Here is an 18,075-nt window from a genome sequence, read left to right on the forward strand (position 1 = left end):
CACCGACAGGCGTGGGTAAGCTGTTGAACCCCATTCATGATGGAGACCGGGGCTTGCAATTGTTCCCCACGAACGAGGAATTCCCAGTAAGTGCGGGTCATACGCTCGCACTGATTACGTCCCTGCCCTTTGTACATACCCCCCCACTACTACCATGGTCGGGTGACTTGGTGGATTATATATAGAAAAGCAGCCGGAACCGCAAAGAACAATGAAAAGACAACGTGGCTCAGAGGTGCATGTGGACTGTAACAGAGACAAAAGCAACTCAGGTGAGAAGTTGGGGGCGGGCACATGAGCAGGCAGTGCGTACAGAACGATGATTGTATGTTGGTTCGTAGCGTGCATTGTTGCAATGTTACATTTCTTGGTGGTTTATTAAATTACGGATTTTTCAAATGTTCATTTTTTTCTCTGTGCTTAAAAATCATTAAAAAAGCAGTGTGATTATGCGGCGTATGCTACGCTGCGGGTTGGCTAGTGTTTTAATAATAATAATAGCGACATCATCATCGTAATTGTTGTCCTCAATATGTTATATTCATTAATCTAACTATATATTTTTTTTTCTCTTAGTGCAATAATAATAATAATAATAATAATAATCCATTCATCTTTCTAACCTGCTTATCCAGGACAGGGTCACAGGTTAGGAAGAACCTATCTCAGTAAGCATTGGACACAAGTCATTAAAAACACCTGAACAGGGAGCTAGTCCATTGCAGGGTGAACACACACACACACACACACACACACACACACACACACACACACTCTAGGGTCAATTTAGCAATGCCAATTCTCATAGGTTTAATCAGGTTGAAGTGGGCTGTCATTCCAGCCACACAGTTCTACATGGAGTCTGCATGTTCTCCCTGTGTATTTATGGATTGTTTATTATCACTATCAGCAAATTTACTCACTCAGAAACATTACACTCAGTTCATTTTATTATGATACCATCAGTAAGAGTGAATAATCATGCATTAAAAAAAACTGATAGGTTTGTGGACCTTCAATCTGCTCTATTGCACACTCTGTCCCTTTTTTTATTTTTTTCGATCGTGCAAAAGACATGCCACAGAACATGAGAACTGTCTGTCTTTCAAAAATCTAAGGCTTTAATTAAAAATACAATGCAGTGTAATAGAGTTCAGTTCAGCTTTATTATTATGTGTATAAACTACAGTGAAACCTGTGCTCTTTCCACTATGCTGCCACTCAGTGTGTATCTAAAATAGCAACACAAATCTCCATCCACAATGGCCGCTGTAAGCAGACAAAGGGGCAAGAAACATTTTCAGTAAGTACCAAGAGTCTGTGAGAAAATAATTAGTTCTAGTTTCCTATCATTATTGTAAGGGTGACTCATAAACTCGGATGGCACGTTTTCTGAAATTAAAACTTTTTTTTTTCAAAGTGGATGTATTTGGTAAGCTTTAAAGCTTTTTTTTTATCCTTTGGACCCTGGTACCCTACAACATAATTGTAACCTTGCAAGACCCAACAAGGTTCCTTTTTTACATTTATAACAGAACATTTTAATGTTGGAGCACAATTTCAAGGGGCAAAGTAATATATACCATGATTGTGAAGAAATAACTTCATCTTGAAAAACCTTGCCAGAGCAGCATCACCAGGATATGTAGGAGTTCGGGACAAAGCTCAACACTCATCTGTATATAAAATGTCCATGACTGGGAAGATAGCACAGCATTGCACAGCTCCAGTATTAATATCATTTAGGATGACACTCTGTTTAAATCTTTATAGGAAGATAGTCCAACTACAGAAAACGTTTTGTAGTATTAATCCAGAGGTTGTGTCTGAATAGTGCAGAATTCACTCAAAAATTTGATAAAAATCCATTTTGAGCGAGTTTTTGAATTGTAGCCAAGCTCTCTCTATACTCCTCCATAACAAATATTTTCAGTCCTGGAATCACTAACCGTTGGCACCCTGCCCGGGATTGGTTCCTGCCTTGTGCCCTGTGTTGGCTGGGATTGGCTCCAGCAGGCCCCCCATAACCCTGTGTTCGGATTCAGTGGGTTGGAAAATGGATGGATGGATGAATCACTAACCAGAAGTCAGAAATGGTAAACAGGTAGGGATCAAAACAACTGAATGAGCTATCGTAAGCAAGACATGCTTACAATCAAAGCTAGGGAAAGAATAAAGCAGGTAACCTGAAATTGTTATTTTCAATATTCCTTTATTGGTTGTAAAAGTTTAAATGAGGGCCATAGCAACCTTTGTCCTTAAATAATTTGCCATCTGCTGTGTTACAAATTGACTCACGCATTGGTGGCCTTGCAACAAGAAAGTGTCCTTAGAAGTCAGCACAACATTAGCATTAAATGACAAAATCAAGGACTCAAAATAATGAACTTGAAAATAAATAAAAATTAATTTCAAAGAACAATAAGGAGAAAAAATATTCACAACATTCCAATATAAATGTATACAGCTATGGATTGTGGTATTTCCTGCTCCTGTTCCTATGGCATGCTGGATTGAACATGAACACAGTCTGGTCTTTAGGAGAAGGTGTTTTAAATCCTTAAGTAGCAACCACAGATTGAGTGGGTGGCTGACGATATGATATGGAAGGTTTGGCCAGTTAGGTGTATCTAAGTAGTGAAAATGGTGGGAAAAATTGGATATGTAAACTGTACAAGATCGTGATAGAGAAGAAGTGGTGAAGCCAGGGAAAGCTACTGCTGGAGGACATTAGGCTTCCCACACAGTCTGTAAAGCCGATCTGAGTACTGTATGCTTGGAATTTGGTGATTGGTGTGGGCTTTTATGTGAAATCTCAGTAATGCACTTCTGACTTTTCAATTGAAACTGGTAATACTGGCAGCAGGTATGGTATGCAAAATTATACGCTGTATGCTTTATGGAAGGAACTTCATGAAGATTTGAACCGACATGCAGTGGGCTTTACATTACCAAAAGTGTTTGCACTGCTAAAAATTCCTTCATTGAATGTTTTCTGCTCCTTTGAAACAGTTTTAATATGAAACCCATACCTAGAACTGTTCCTTTGGCAATCAAGGTGTTCTTTTCCATCTGCTGATTTAATGTATATGTTTATGCTCTCCCAACAGCATGATTTCTGAAAATGAGTTATTGGAAGAGATTGGACCTAATGTTTTTGCAAATCATTTAAACCTCTTTGAAATGTAAGTGCAGTTTAATTTTTTTTTACGTTATACTATATCTTTCCATAATTATTTGAGGTTAAAATTGGCAGTGGGTTACAAATCCAGTTTTCTGGATTAAAATCTTACTGTCTGCTGTTGTTTGTATGGAGTCTGCATATTTTCCCATGACTGTGTAGATTTTTCTCTCTGTAATCCAGTTTGCCTCCCACATGAGTGTGTTAGGATATCTGGCACTTCTAATCTGGGCCCATGTTAGTGCGAGGGCATGCAAAGGACTGGCACCCCATCCCAATCTTAGTTCATTCCTTTTGCTCCAAACGAGCCCTTAATTAAATTAAGAGGGTGAAAATGAGTTGACGCTGGGGGTCACTGTTGCCCCTTAAACCCAACAGACAGACAGGACACAGGGTAAAAATCACTCACTTGCTGGGTATCCAACAGTTCTTTAAATTGTCCTTGACCCAGAAGTGCTTCTAGTCTTCTGTCCATGTGACTTGCCAGCACCTCCGGGTCAGACGGAGAATTCCAGTTCTTTAATCAGCCCGGAAGTACTTTGGGGCTTCAGTCATCATGACTTCCTAGTACTTCTGGGCTGCAAGTGAAGCATGACTCCCCATGTCCTTTCACAGCTCACCCTGGCACCACCCAAAAGGGCTGAGAAATTGGACTCTAAGTCCCAGGATGCTCAGCGGGAATCCAGGGCCCTGCTACAATCCAAGGAAGCTGCCATCTAGCGTTTTAGGAGAGGCAGTGTCCTGGAAAAGCTGCCTTCCCCCATCCTTCCATCTTTTGGGTGTCCTGGCCAGGTTGAGCTGCCGGCTGTCCGTCATAAAGGTTTGAGAATGTTATGTTGGTTTTATGGTTGGTACAGTAAGTGACAAAAATGTTATAATAAGCTACATGTAAAGAAATGTACCTCTAAGACTGTTATCGTTTTATTTGCCAATTGGTACATTTCATCCATCCTGGCTATTGGTTGTTCATTCATTTCCACAAATGACCATTACATTCTATTAAGCCCCATATGCTTAAGATACAGTTTAAAAAAGCACATGAAGTTGTATAAGTGGATCTTTTCTTTCTCTAAACATCCTATCGGATGTTTTTAAAAGTGGAAACCTCACAAGTTTTTCATGACATGAATAAGAAAACTGAGCTCATTTGCCTCAAACATCTGAAGCTTTTTACAACCAAACTGGCTTCGAGCCATTAGAATCCGAGTCTGATCTAGAGTATGTTGTATTTCAGTATTCATTAATTTGTCTAGGTGGCGCAGTGGTAGCACTGCTGCCTCGCAGTTGGGAGACCTGGGGACCTGGGTTCACTTCCCAGGTCCTCCCTGCGTGGAGTTTGCATGTTCTCCCCGTGTCTGCGTGGGTTTCCTCCGGGCGCTCCGGTTTCCTCCCACAGTCCAAAGACATGCAGGTTAGGTGGATTGGCGATTCTAAATTGGCCCTAGTGTGTGCTTGGTGTGTGGGTGTGTTTGTGTGTGTCCTGCGGTGGGTTGGCACCCTGCTGATTGGTTCCTGCCTTGTGCCCTGTGTTGGCTGGGATTGGCTCCAGCAGACCCCCGTGACCCTGTGTTCGGATTCAGCGGGTTGGAAAATGGATGGATTAATTTGTCTAATTTAAAAACCAAAACAGAGATAAAATAATTCAATTAGTAATCCAATCCAAGGTTGGGTTGTGGGTTCTGCAATGTAGATGTTATTAGTATTTTATAAAAAGTGAATTTTTCTTCATGTTTTACATGTTTTGTCAATTGTTGCAATTTCTGAACTGCTTTATTCCAATGTTAGGCTCCATGAGCCAGATCCTGCCCCAAGGACATGATAAAACCAAGGCAATCCATTTCAGGAACAATTTAAAGCAGAAAATCAAAGTAGTTTTTAGATTTTTAAATAGGGTATGAAAACTTGAATATCTGGTGATAAAACCTCATCAACACAGGAAGAAATTACTATCTCCACAAAGTACATTGTTTGGATTGGGACTGAAACCGAGTTCGGGCAAACGCATTTGCCAATGAGCCATCCATGCGTATTTAATTAAAATTCTAATAGTTTTCTGAATTTCACGAAAGTTTCATGACATATATGCCCCTTACAAAAAGTACATCTGTCAATACATTTTTATTAGAACAGTAGAACAATCTAGATGGGAACAAGGCTCACCAGTCCTATCCATTGAATTCTTCCAAAAAAACATCAAGTCAAGTTTTGAAAGTCCCTAAAGTCTTACTGTCTACCACACTACTTGGTAGCTTACTCCATGTGTTGGTGGTTCTCTGTGTGAAGAAAAACTTTCTAATGTTTGTGCAAAATTTACCCTTAACAAGTTTCCAACTGTGTCCCCGTGTTCTTGAGGAACTCAATTTAAAGCAGCAGTCTTGATCCATGTGACTAATCCCCTTCTTAATTTTAAACTCTTTGGTGACCAAAACTACACACAGCACTCCAGGTGAGGTCTAACCAGTGTGTTACAAAGCTTCAGTCTAACCTCCTCAGATTTGTATTCTACACATCAGGGTACTATATAACCTGACAATCTGTTAGCCTTCTTAATGGCTTCTGAACACTGTCTGGCAGTTGATAGTGTTGAGTCCACTGCAACTCCTATCCACGTCCCTCCGTAATCATTCAGCGGATTTGAGATTATCTGAAAATCTTACTGGCTTGGTATCATCTGCAAACTTAACCAGCCTGCTATTTATATTCCTTTCCAAATCATTTATACATATTAAATACAGCAGGTGTCCTAGCACTGACCCCTTTGAAACACCACTCTTAACATCAGGCACATGAGGCCAGTGCCTTTTCTAACAGAATTTGGAAAAAGCTGGAAACCAGTCCTGTATAGGGTGCCAGTCCATTGCAAGGTTATGCACACACCAATGAGGCCAACCTAGTGTTTGCACATGGACAACCACCAGGATGCTGGGTCTGTAAGGGAGCAGAAAGAAGCACTTTGTCTCCATGCCACCTTCATTTTTAAACCTACTTAATCCAGTTTGTGGCTCTGAAGGGTCAGGTATTTATTCATTTGTAGCTACAGTATAAAAAAATATATATCTTAAATAGTAAATCAATGTAACTATAAATATTATGTTGCAAGAGTGACTTTCAAAAGCCATGATTTAAGGCCCAACAATTTTAAAGTTGCACTAAGAAGTTTGTTTAAATCTTTTCGTAATACTGCATGTAATTGGGCAATATTGTCTCAGGTTGTGTCACCTGAGAAAATGTAATTGCTGACTCAAATCTGGCTTTTACATTTTAGCTTATACTGTATCATGTTCCACATCATAAACAGCATAGACAATCATTTTAAAAAGCAAAAAAGTGCAAACGCTCCTTAAATGTGAGGAATTTCCTTGGTCCAGCTTGAGACTTCTAAGAACAGATTTCTCTTTTCAGACCAACACCAACCGAAATTTGCTACTTTATCTTGTTTGATTATTTTTGTTTATTTTTTATTTAAACTACTGCATTGAACTTTCATTTTTTTGCACTTCTTGATTAATTTTGTAAAACAAATATACTGGTTTTAGTGTACAGTACTGTATACTGGTATTTCTCTTGAAAGCAAAACATGGACTTTTTACAAATAAACTATATAATATTGTTTTTGCAAATGCTAAATTTCTGTTTTACTAAAAGAAATATTTATTGTAATAAATCTTAAATTAATATTTTACAATGGAAAACAAATGTCCAGTCCCTTCAATTTCTGACATTAATTATTTCTGATAATAAATCCAAAATAATTAATTTATACTTTTAACTGCATTGTCCTGGGTTGAATATCACCTTTCTTGGTGCTTATTTTTACAGCTAGAAATGTTTCTTTCAAATACTGAGTTTGCTTAATTAAATGACTATATATATAAAATCAGTACATCTTATGCAACAATCTAATGCTCTTCCTTAAATCTACTTTATAATTGTGGATAGCATACTGTAGGCTGACATATTTTAATATACTTTCAAATTAAAAAAGCTACATTTTCTTGACTTACAATTAAACATATATTATTTAAAAGATACACAATTTTTTACATTATTTAAATTTATTTAAAACAAGTTCATTGGAACTGCATATTCAATAATTATACCTGAAAGATTCAGGTTTAGAAATTGTTTTATGTTAAGTATTTTGGAAATGTTTTAGTCATACTGTCCTTAATTGAAATACTGAGGTGAAATCTATAGAAAATATGTCAACAACATTAGATAGATAGATAGATAGATAGATAGATAGATAGATAGATAGATAGATAGATAGATAGATAGATAGATAGATAGATAGATAGATACTTTATTAATCCCAATGGGAAATTCACATTCTTCAGCAGCAGCATACTGATACAATAAATAATATTAAAGAATGATAATAATACAGGTGAAAAAAACAGACAATAACTATGTATAATGTTAAATATTAACGTTTACCCCCCCTGGTGGAATTAAAGAGTCGCATAGTTTGGGGGAGGAACGATCTCCTCAATCTGTCTGTGGAGCAGGACAGTGACAGCAGTCTGTCGCTGAAGCTGCTCTTCTGTCTAGAGATGACATTATTTAGTGGATGCAGTGGATTCTCCATAATTGATAGGAGCCTGCTGAGCGCCCTTCGCTCTCCCACAGATGTTAAACTGTCCAGCTCCATGCCAACAATAGAGCCTGCCTTCCTCACCAGTTTGTCCAGGCGTGAGGCGTCTTTCCTCTTAATGCTGCCTCCCCAGCACACCACTGCGTAGAAGAGGACGCTCGCCACAACTGTTTGATAGAACATCTGCAGCATCTTATTGCAGATGTTGAAGGAAGCCAGCCTTCTAAGGAAGTATAACCGGCTTTGTCCTTTCTTGCACAGCGCATCAGTATTGGCAGTCCAGTCTAATTTTATCATCCAGCTGCACTCCCAGATATTTATAGGTCTGCACCATCTGCACACAGTCACCTTTGATGATCACTGGGTCTATGAGGGGTCTGGGCCTCCTAAAATCCACCACCAGCTCCTTGGTTTTGCTGGTGTTCAGGTGTAGGTGGTTTGAGTCGGACCATTTAACAAAGTCATTGATTAGGTCCCTATACTCCTCCTCCAGCCCATTCCTGATACAGCCCACGATAGCAGTGTCATCAGCGAACTTTTGCACATGGCAGGACTCCGAGTTGTATTGGAAGTCCGATGTATATAGGCTGAACAGGACCGGAGAAAGTACAGTCCTCTGTGGCGCTCCTTTGTTGCTGACCACAATGTCAGACGTGCAGTTCCCAAGACGCACATACTGAGGTCTGTCTTTAAGATAGTCCACGATCCATGCCACTAGGTATGAATCTAATCCCATCTCTGTCAGCTTGTCCCTAAGGAGCAGAGGTTGGATTGTGTTGAAGGCGCTAGAGAAGTCTAGAAACATAATTCTTACAGCACCACTGCCTCTGTCCAAGTGAGAGAGGGATCGGTGTAGCATATAGATGATGGCATCTTCCGCTCCCACCTTCTCCTGATATGCAAACTGCAGAGGGTCAAGGGCGTGTTGAACCTGTGGCCTAAGGTGGTGAAGCAGCAGCCTCTCCATGGTCTTCATCACATGTGATGTCAGAGCAACAGGCCGAAAGTCATTCAGCTCACTAGGACGTGATACCTTTGGGACTGGGGTGATACAAGATGTTTTCCAAAGCCTCGGGACTCTCCCCTGTTCCAGGCTCAGGTTGAAGATGCGCTGTAGAGGACCCCCCAGCTCCGATGCACAGACCTTCAGCAGTCGTGGCGATACTCCATCTGGACCCGCTGCTTTGCTGGCACGAAGTCTCCTCAGCTCTCTGCTCACTTGCGCTGTTGTTATTATGGGTGGGGATGTTTTTTCCTATGCTGGTATCAGCAGAAGGATGTGTGGAGGGTGCAGTACTCCGAGGTGAGAGTGAGAGTGGGTTAGGGTGGTCAAACCTGTTAAAAAAGTTGTTCATTTGGTTTGCTCTCTTCACGTCTCTCTCAATGGTGGTACCCCGCTTCGAGCTGCAGCCAGTGATGATCTTCATCCCATCCCACACTTCCTTCATGCTGTTATTCTGCAACTTCTGCTCCAGCTTTCTCCTGTACTGCTCCTTCGCCGCCCTGAGTTGGACTCGGAGTTCCTTCTGCACGCGCTTGAGCTCATGCTGATCACCGTCTTTAAAAGCCCTTTTCTTCTGATTCAAAAGGCCCTTGATGTCACTTGTAATCCATGGCTTGTTGTTAGCATAGCAGCGTACTGTTCTTACTGGAACTACAATGTCCATACAGAAGTTGATGTAGTCAGTAGTGCAGTCAACAACTTCCTCAATGTTCTCATTATGAGATCCCTGCAGGATATCCCAGTCTGTAGTTCCAAAAAGTTCTCTCAGAGTATTCTCAGCCTCCGGGGTCCACTTCCTGAATGATCGTGTGGTTACAGGTAGGACTCTAACTTTTGGTTTATAGTGAGGCTCAAGCTGAACCAGGTTATGATCTGCTTTCCCAAGCGCAGGCAGCGGGGTGGCACTGTATGCGTCTTTAACGTTTGCATACAGTAAATCAATAGTCTTATTTCCCCGGGTGTTACAGTCCACATACTGGGAGAATGCAGGCAATGTTTTGTCCAGCGTCACATGGTTAAAGTCTCCAGCGATTAGCACAAGCGCCTCAGGGTGCTGCGTTTGTAACTTAGCAACAGCGGAATGGATGATGTCACTCGCTGACTCCACGTCTGCCCGAGGAGGAATGTATACAATAACAACAATGACATGTCCAAACTCTCTGGGCAAATAGTAGGGACGTAAACTTACGGCCAACAGTTCGATATCCCTGCAGCAAGTGGAGATTTTGACGTTAACATGTCCAGAGTGACACCACCGTGTATTAATATAGAGAGCGAGTCCTCCTCCTTTGTGCTTACCACAGGTACTTGCATCTCTGTCCGCTCTAACTGTGCTAAACCCGGGTAGCTCCACGTTGGCATCTGGGATGGTGTTATTTAGCCACGTTTCGCAGAAACACAACAAACTGCATTCTCTGTAGGTCCTTACATTTTTCACCAGCGCAGCCAGTTCGTCGATCTTATTTGAGATTGAGTTTACATTCCCCAGAATCACAGAAGGCACCGAAGGCTTGAAACGCCACTTTCTCGCAAGCCGCTTCTTTTTTAGCTTAGTGCCGGCTCTGCTGCCACGATACCGCCTTCTTACCTCGTCGGGTAAATATGGAACCACACCGGCACTGGCATTTGTTCTCAGCGCCCGAAGTTGAGTACTTGAATAGGTGAGTCTCGGCGTGTTAAAATCCATGCCCACGTTGTAAAAGTAAGTGTGTCCAGGGAAGGAATCCACATAAAATAAAGTGGTAGGAGTGATCAATAAATAAAAATAGAAAAATAAAAGTAGAAAAGTACACATACATATACAGTCATACACAGAGCTGCTGAAAAGGCTGCCACTCACGGCGGCGCCGGATGCATAAATTAGAATTAGAAGATTTTGCAAAAACAGGTATGTTTTTCTCTAAGTCTCTGACAGGAATTTACATATAATGTATGGCAAGCCAAACAAATACTTGGAAATATCCCAGGATGCTATAGAAAGATTTTAATATGCAGTTAACATTTTGAGTTTTCTAAAATAAATGTCAATGTGACACAGTCACACAATAGTTATCAGTGTGGCCTTAGAGTTCCAGGGACGTGGGTTCCACTTGTGTTTTCTCCCCATGTTCATAGTAAATGGAGCCCCAGTTAATAAACGAGTGTGTGTGTGTGTGTGTGTGTGCGCGTGTGTTTGTGTGTGTGTGTGCCCTGTGATGTACTGGCATCTCATTCAAGACTGATTTGTAATGTGAGCCTGACATGCTCTGGAATAGTTCTATAGTGGTGGCTCTGAGGCTAGGGATCTGCACTGGCAATCGGAAGGTTGCCGGTTCGAATCCCGTAAAAATGCCAAAAAGGGATTCTGCTCTGTTGAGCCCTTGAGCAAGACCCTTAACCTGCAACTGCTAAGCGTTTTTGAGTAGTGAGAAAAGTGTAATATAAATGCAAAGAATTATTATTATTATTTAGTTCTGACTCTACTTGACCCACTGATAGAATAAAATAGGTAAGGAAAAGGCATTAATCTGTGAAATTAAATGTTTTCAAGTTTTTACAGTTTCTAGATTCTAATTACTTCCTGTTCATTTTTGAATATCTTTGGTTTCTTGGGGATTTGAAAAAGAACCAGAATGTATTGTATTTTGTGGTATCTGTAAATGACAGTTTGGCTTGTCATACACCCCAGACTAACATCTGTTAAATTTTTAATCCAGGTAGCATTTCAATAGCATTTGGTCCATACTTTACTCTAAACAGTACATTCCAAACTTACCAGGCAGGAGGTTTCAAAAACTGTTTGATTTAAAGTTGCAGATAAACATTATTATGATTTTTTTTTTAACAGAACTATTGCCAAATCAAGAAATCTTGTCTTCATTAACGAGGATGCTTTTAAGAATCTGCCCTATTTAAAGTATCTGTAAGTAAATGGCTATTCTCAAGAATCTACCCAAATGTTTTACAACTCTGTACCATATGAGGTGATTATAAATGTGTACTTTGTGATTGTGAGGTGAATTTTCATGAGGTTGATTCATTTGATGCAGCACTCTGATATAATGAAAGTTAGGCACTGCAGCGATCATACTCAGAGTTACCCGGTTTTATGCTTGGTGCCTTTCTACCGTCATATTTGCAGTTTCCATTTCATGCTGAGGCACAAAATCAACATAAATTTACACAGTGATGCTGTTTGGTCTGCATTTCTCCTGCTGTAGTGGGTCTGGCTGTGAAGACACTTTAAACATTATAAACCCACCCTTGTACAAATACGCTTGACCATAATTGCCAATTGCACTTTCCCTTTTTGTCAAAACAGTAAACCCATGACCACTGTATGTGCCAACCAGTATCCCTGTCTGTCTCTGGACCGTTCTTTTCTGTTCTTGCAGTCAGTGTTGCATGGGACTGAAACATTTTTCTGACGTTGCTGTTCTGATAGTCATCACCATTTCTAGTGACAACTGCATGCTTTCAGAGATCATGCATTTACTTTTTACTATGACACATCTTTCTTTAAAAATAGTTAAAGGGAAATTGTTTTCTTCCCATTTTTCCCATCTTAAACACCTAATTTTCTAAAGTTAAACAAAAAATCCATGTACTTACTTATTTTATTCTTTTCAAAAGTACCTTCTTTCTGAGAAACTTGAAATTAATCTGAATCACCATTCTTTGCTTGTTCACAATAAACATATTGTATAATTTGTCTTAATTGACTACATCTTTAATTCATATATCATAATCATCATTTTTCTGTTTTACATTTTACAGTATTTAACTCTTCTTTGGGAATAGTTTCTTCTATTTCTAGAGATAGCGCTACCTTAGTCATTCAATTCTTTTTTATTCTCTTAAGCAGCCATCTTCTAACTTGCCTATTTCTTCTAATATTTGTACTAATTCTTGTAGTTTTTTTCCTTTCTTTGGCATGCTTTACTAATCTGCTATTTTCTATTGTGTCTTCTTGATATTTGCATTCATCATGTTATGACTTTCTCAAAGATTTCCAGTATAACACCTTTTTCGCTAATATGCCCAATATTTAACTCACAGATGCATTACCCCATATGTTCCCTTACTTTCTACACCAATTTGCCCCATTTTAGTTTTATCTTATTTTCTGCCCCCCCCCCCCCCCCCCCCCATACAGTTTTTCCTCTATTCTGTTTACATGACAGCCTTATATTCTTGTAATAATTAGCCAAAAGGCTCATTCACAATAAACCACTTTCACATATCATATTTAGATTGAGCCTATTCAAATTAAATTTGAACTAGAATGAAAGAAATGGTGTAACACATTTAACTTGTTGAATATGGTGACTAACAGACATGTAAATGCTCAAATCTAAATCCTTCTTGATGGGTAAAGCTACGGTCTTAAAATGCAGACTCACTTGCATTACTATGAGACACAGGTCTTGCCACTCAATCAAGAGATGCAGATCGGGGTTTGCAGCCCACCTACCAACCCCTTCATTTTAGGGATGTGTTGTACTCCTTTAATGAGATGCCACTTCCTCATTTGGCAGATAGATAAGCTGTAAAATTTACAATTTGATCTGAACAAATCCAGATATGATATAGGAATTTGTTCACCATGCTTCCACAAAATGTATTTTAAGGTTTATGAAATGCTTACATTTTAAAAATGTTACAGTATTATTGGATTAAATAATATGAAAGACAGTAAAACAAATTGAAGTCATTAATCTATTACAGGTCATTAGGAAATGTTGAACATTTTCAGTTATTTGAAGTGCCATTTCACATATTTGTGTAAACTTAAAAAAAATGACAGGTTTTATTTGTGTCTGTTGTTTGTTTTCATAAATATTATTTCTGCATATGAAGTATTATATTTTGGGATGGAAAGTCTGACTAGCAAGAATTTACCAGGGACAAGGAGACCACCAGGACGCCTTAGAACAGGAGGTATGTTTTGAACAGCAGACAGGCTAACCTAGACAACGGGCCTGGTGAGGGCACCTGATGGGTGTAGTTGTCATGACCTGGGGAGTTCCTCCAAGCAAAATCTCAAAATGAGGCCTCCAAAGTAGCTGGGGAGCAGACCCTCAAAATGGGTAACTGGCCAATATACAGTATGTTAAAGTCCCAAAAACTGTTTCAAAAAGCCCCACTAGAGGAAAGGCCACAGTCTGCTTGTATAACAAAAATGGTAAACAAAGAATATTTATAAAATATAATATTTATTTCATAAAAATGCTCTGTAGCACAAGAAAGTCCAAGGAGCACAAGACTCACAGAATGAGTTGCCTTCAGAGGCAAACAGGTCCCAAAAATACCAATCCATAGAGAAAAGTCAAAAACTGTGTAAAGATATAAAAATATATAACATATATACAGCAATAATCACAGAGAACTCACCAACACCCAGCACATACAATGTACTGCAAGGAAGTGTGTGTTTCCCCTGCCTTTATAGGGTTGAGGGCGGTGCCTCAATGGAGATGGGCAGGTGGGAACCGTCCACAAAATACAAGGGACATGGTAGAAGAATGGCCACACAGAATAATACAAATAATTAGCATCAATAACAATATTAACATAAACTAAAGAATCAAACATGAACAAAAACACATACATAAGGAATGTGAACACCACCCAGGGAAGAACCCTTGCTGAAGCATAAAACAACGATGTAGTGGCCCTATAGCAAAAGTAGTGTTTTAAGACTTTACTGGAAGTGACATCAGCAAATCTTTTTATTTATTCTTACGAAAGAGAGAACTTTGAAACAACAGTTAATAGAAGGGTTGGGGTGAAGAATTAAATGGCAAGAAGAAAAAGCAGAAGTCAAAAGAAGGAGAGCAGGAGAGAGACAGAAGGTGAGAATTCCAGCGCCTTAGTGTATGTCTTTGGGAAAATGAGATTAGTGAATTCCAGTCTCCAAAATGGGCCAGAAAACTCAAATTAGGCCTGACTCTGGATCTCAAAAATCAGGCCTGTGGCCTGCATACATTTATAGATTCAGATTTATAAATCCCCAAAAGGGAAGAGGGGAACTGTATAAACTACTGGTACAAAGAACAAAACAAAAGTTTTTGTAATAATAATAATGTTTACTCTAGAAAGGCATTTAACACCAAAACAAGAAGTGATTTAAAAAATGTTCAAAGAGTTTGAAAAGTGTTGCTTCAAGGAGGCAATGCTAAAGTGAAGAACATCGAGAAATAGATATCTAAAGGCAAGTGCAAATATCCAAGACCCAAAACAATAAAAAATGCATACTGACAAATGTTTACAACATAAGCAGGAGCTAATGCCCTCAGCAAAGGCTTCAGGGATTTTTGACCTTTAAGTAGGCCAACTGCAGCCATAGCTACAGCATCAGGGGACCCTCCTGAGTCAACATACAAAGACTATCCATCCATCCCGCTATAACCTAACACAGGGTCACGGGGGTCTGCTGGAGCCAATCCCAGGCAGCACAGGGCGCAAGGCATGAAACAAACCCCAGGCAGGGTGCCAGCCTACCACAGGGCGCACACACACACACAAATGACAATTTAAGATCGCCAATACACCTAACCTGCATGTCTTTGGACTGTGGGAGGAAACCGGAGCGCCCGGAGGAAACCCATGCAGACACGGGGAGAACATGCAAACTCCACGCAGGGAGGACCCAGGAAGTGAACCCAGGTCTCCTTACAGCTAGGCAGCAGCACTACCCACTGCGCCATTATATTATATTATATTATATTATATTATATTATATTATATTATATTATATTATATTATAGTCCACTAAAGATGATACAGTTCTGTGATATAAAGAAAAATAACTGTGAAAGCAGATAAAGATGTTTCAGAGTGTAAAAAATCAAATTAAAAAAAAAAGTTAAAATTGTATAGGGGTGGCACTGCTGCCTCACAGACCCTGCATCCTGTGTTCAAACCTTGTATCTAGTTATGGTCTTTGAGGAGCTTACATTATCACTCTGCCTTTTTTTCAGGTATGTGTGTTAATTTAATCTGTGATTCTAAACTGGCCCTGTGGGTGTGTATGTGTGACTGCTAATCCATTCATTTTAGATTTCTACCTTGCACTAAATGTTGACAGGATTATTGAACACGGTCCACTTGCTACCCTGATCTGAATTATGTGGGTTTAAAAACATGTTGTATTTTACAATGAAATAAATTATCAATCAGTTCACTTAGTAGTAGAACTCACAAATGCTGGCGAGAGTGTACAGTTTAGTCCTAGCTAGACACACACTAATCCTCCAAGAAAATCACAAAGAGTGGCACCAGCTTCAGCTTCTCAGTGTCTCAATCCTTTCTTCAGGATGCAGTCTCAACTCATTAAAACAGTGCAATGTCTCCTATAAGCCCACTGCTGTTGAGACTCCCCGTGGCACAATGCAGCTCAAATACTGTAGCTCTTGAACACTCTGAAAGCAAAAATATAGTCTGTTTTACAATAGTTTTACATGCACGTTCTGCCCCCAGTAAATGTATATATAAGATGCTTTAAAATTACACATTTCCTGTGCTGTACTTCATTTGTGTCATTTATTAAACTCTCTGTGAAAACACACAGAGCAAACAGCTTGATTCCTGCACTTTATGTTTTCCTCTATCCAAATTATTGACTACAAAGGAGATTGCTCCTGTGACTTTCTGGAATGGGAGTAATTATAGTACATAACAGCTAATCCCACTTGAGCCCACGTCAAGAATGACTTATTTAAGCCGCTCAGTTCAAGTCTGTGAAAAAGAAGGCAATCAGAATGAGTACAGTTTTAGTCCCTTGTTGTCTCATTTATTCTTTTCTCGCAGGAGATGGGAAATTTTTAAAAACCTAGAAAAGATACAAACAGGAACAGCTGTTCCACAGAAAATAAAAAGTGAAAACACAATTCTTGATGTTAGCTTTCAGAAGCTGGTTGGTTGGATACTTTGCAGGCATGTGATTGTAATTAGGAGGTCATACCATACATACAGTATGGCTTTTTTTTCGGTATTGTATAATTTTGTTTTATTTATTCCTCATCTTTTTCCTTTAACGCTTCTCTACATTAGCTACCTTCATGCTTTTTGAGCTGTGCATTTTAAACTCATCAGTCATATTGTGCCTTGTGTACCCTCTTAATTTATTTAAAGTATGTTGGTCAGTGAATTGCATTTCCTTCAGTGGGCACTGCATTTTGAAATTATAGGCCATCAGTTATAGCTGTGTAATGTCTAATGCAGTGTATTGCACCACTATAGCCCATACCGAAATTGTACTTTAAGGCTTTTGAACATTTGTATTCAGAAGACCCAAATAAGACAATCAATATCATACTGTGGGACCCCAGAAGAGGATTATTATCATAAAGAGAGCAGAGCCAGACACAGACAAATAACAATGGCCATATAATTGAGAGAGTAACTGTTTTTGTTTCCATTCAAGCGTATTTCTCATATAAATATTACTAAAAGAGGAAAGAGGAAATTAAAAATATCGAATAAACATAATTCAAAATAGGTGATAGATACCCGAAATATATCACTACAAGTGTGTCAATGCTTAGTGTAAGATTTAGTAAAGCTGACAGAAATAAATTCTTTGTTATATTAGTGTGTTGCGAAGATGTGATGATTTTTGAAAAGACTGTATGAATGATCATTTCACTTTGTCATTTGACTCATGGTGCCAAAAAGTGCTAGTCGTAGCCCATTTGGTGCCCTAGCAGGTGCTGAAGCATGATGATCCTCATTGTCCATTGCAGGAAGTTGATATGATTAGACTTCAAGGACCTGTGTTAACCCCCTCAGTGTCCAGAGCATGCGCCCCTTCAGTAGCAGAAATAGCACCCATTTGTGTATATTCCATGGAATTTATGAAGCACGCACCCCGTGGTGTATGAAGCATGCACACTTTTACTTTCATAAACGGTGACCACTCAGTATTATCAGAGTTCAATGACCTGACCCCAGGGTGTTCAGAGTGCATGCCCCTTAACTTTCATAAATGGCGCCACTCAGATGATGGCACCCTAGGTGGCCACATATGTTGCCTAATGGATTGACTGGCTCTGGTGCAAGATAAGTAATAAAGTATTAAAAGAATAATTGCTTAATCAATTTTGTTTATTGAAATTGTCTTAAATATCAATTTTTTAAAATAATCTTTTTTATGTGAGCCCCACCATTAAAAACAAATTGCTCTGAATGAGTTTGAACATTTTCAGCATATCCTGGTTTTCATTTAATAAACCCTGTAAAAAAGTTTCAGTCACGTAGGTAAATTTTTCATAAAAATGTATGCACAATTTGTATTTTATACAGGCGATAGGGTAA

The 18,075-nt window shown here is 39.3% G+C and overlaps 1 protein-coding gene across 2 annotated transcripts in view; it reads left to right on the plus strand.

The window, feature by feature from the left end:
- fshr (follicle stimulating hormone receptor) overlaps positions 1 to 18,075 on the plus strand; it is a 159,838-nt gene that overhangs the window by 98,816 nt on the left and 42,947 nt on the right. For both annotated transcript variants that reach the window (XM_028820409.2, XM_028820408.2), the window contains 2 exons: positions 3,111 to 3,185; positions 11,606 to 11,680. In XM_028820409.2, coding sequence (XP_028676242.1) covers positions 3,111 to 3,185; positions 11,606 to 11,680 — 150 coding nt within the window. The remainder of the gene's footprint in view (positions 1 to 3,110; positions 3,186 to 11,605; positions 11,681 to 18,075) is intronic.

Source organism: Erpetoichthys calabaricus, chromosome 15, assembly GCF_900747795.2.
Source record: "Erpetoichthys calabaricus chromosome 15, fErpCal1.3, whole genome shotgun sequence".
NCBI classification, from domain to species: Eukaryota; Metazoa; Chordata; class Cladistia; order Polypteriformes; family Polypteridae; genus Erpetoichthys; species Erpetoichthys calabaricus.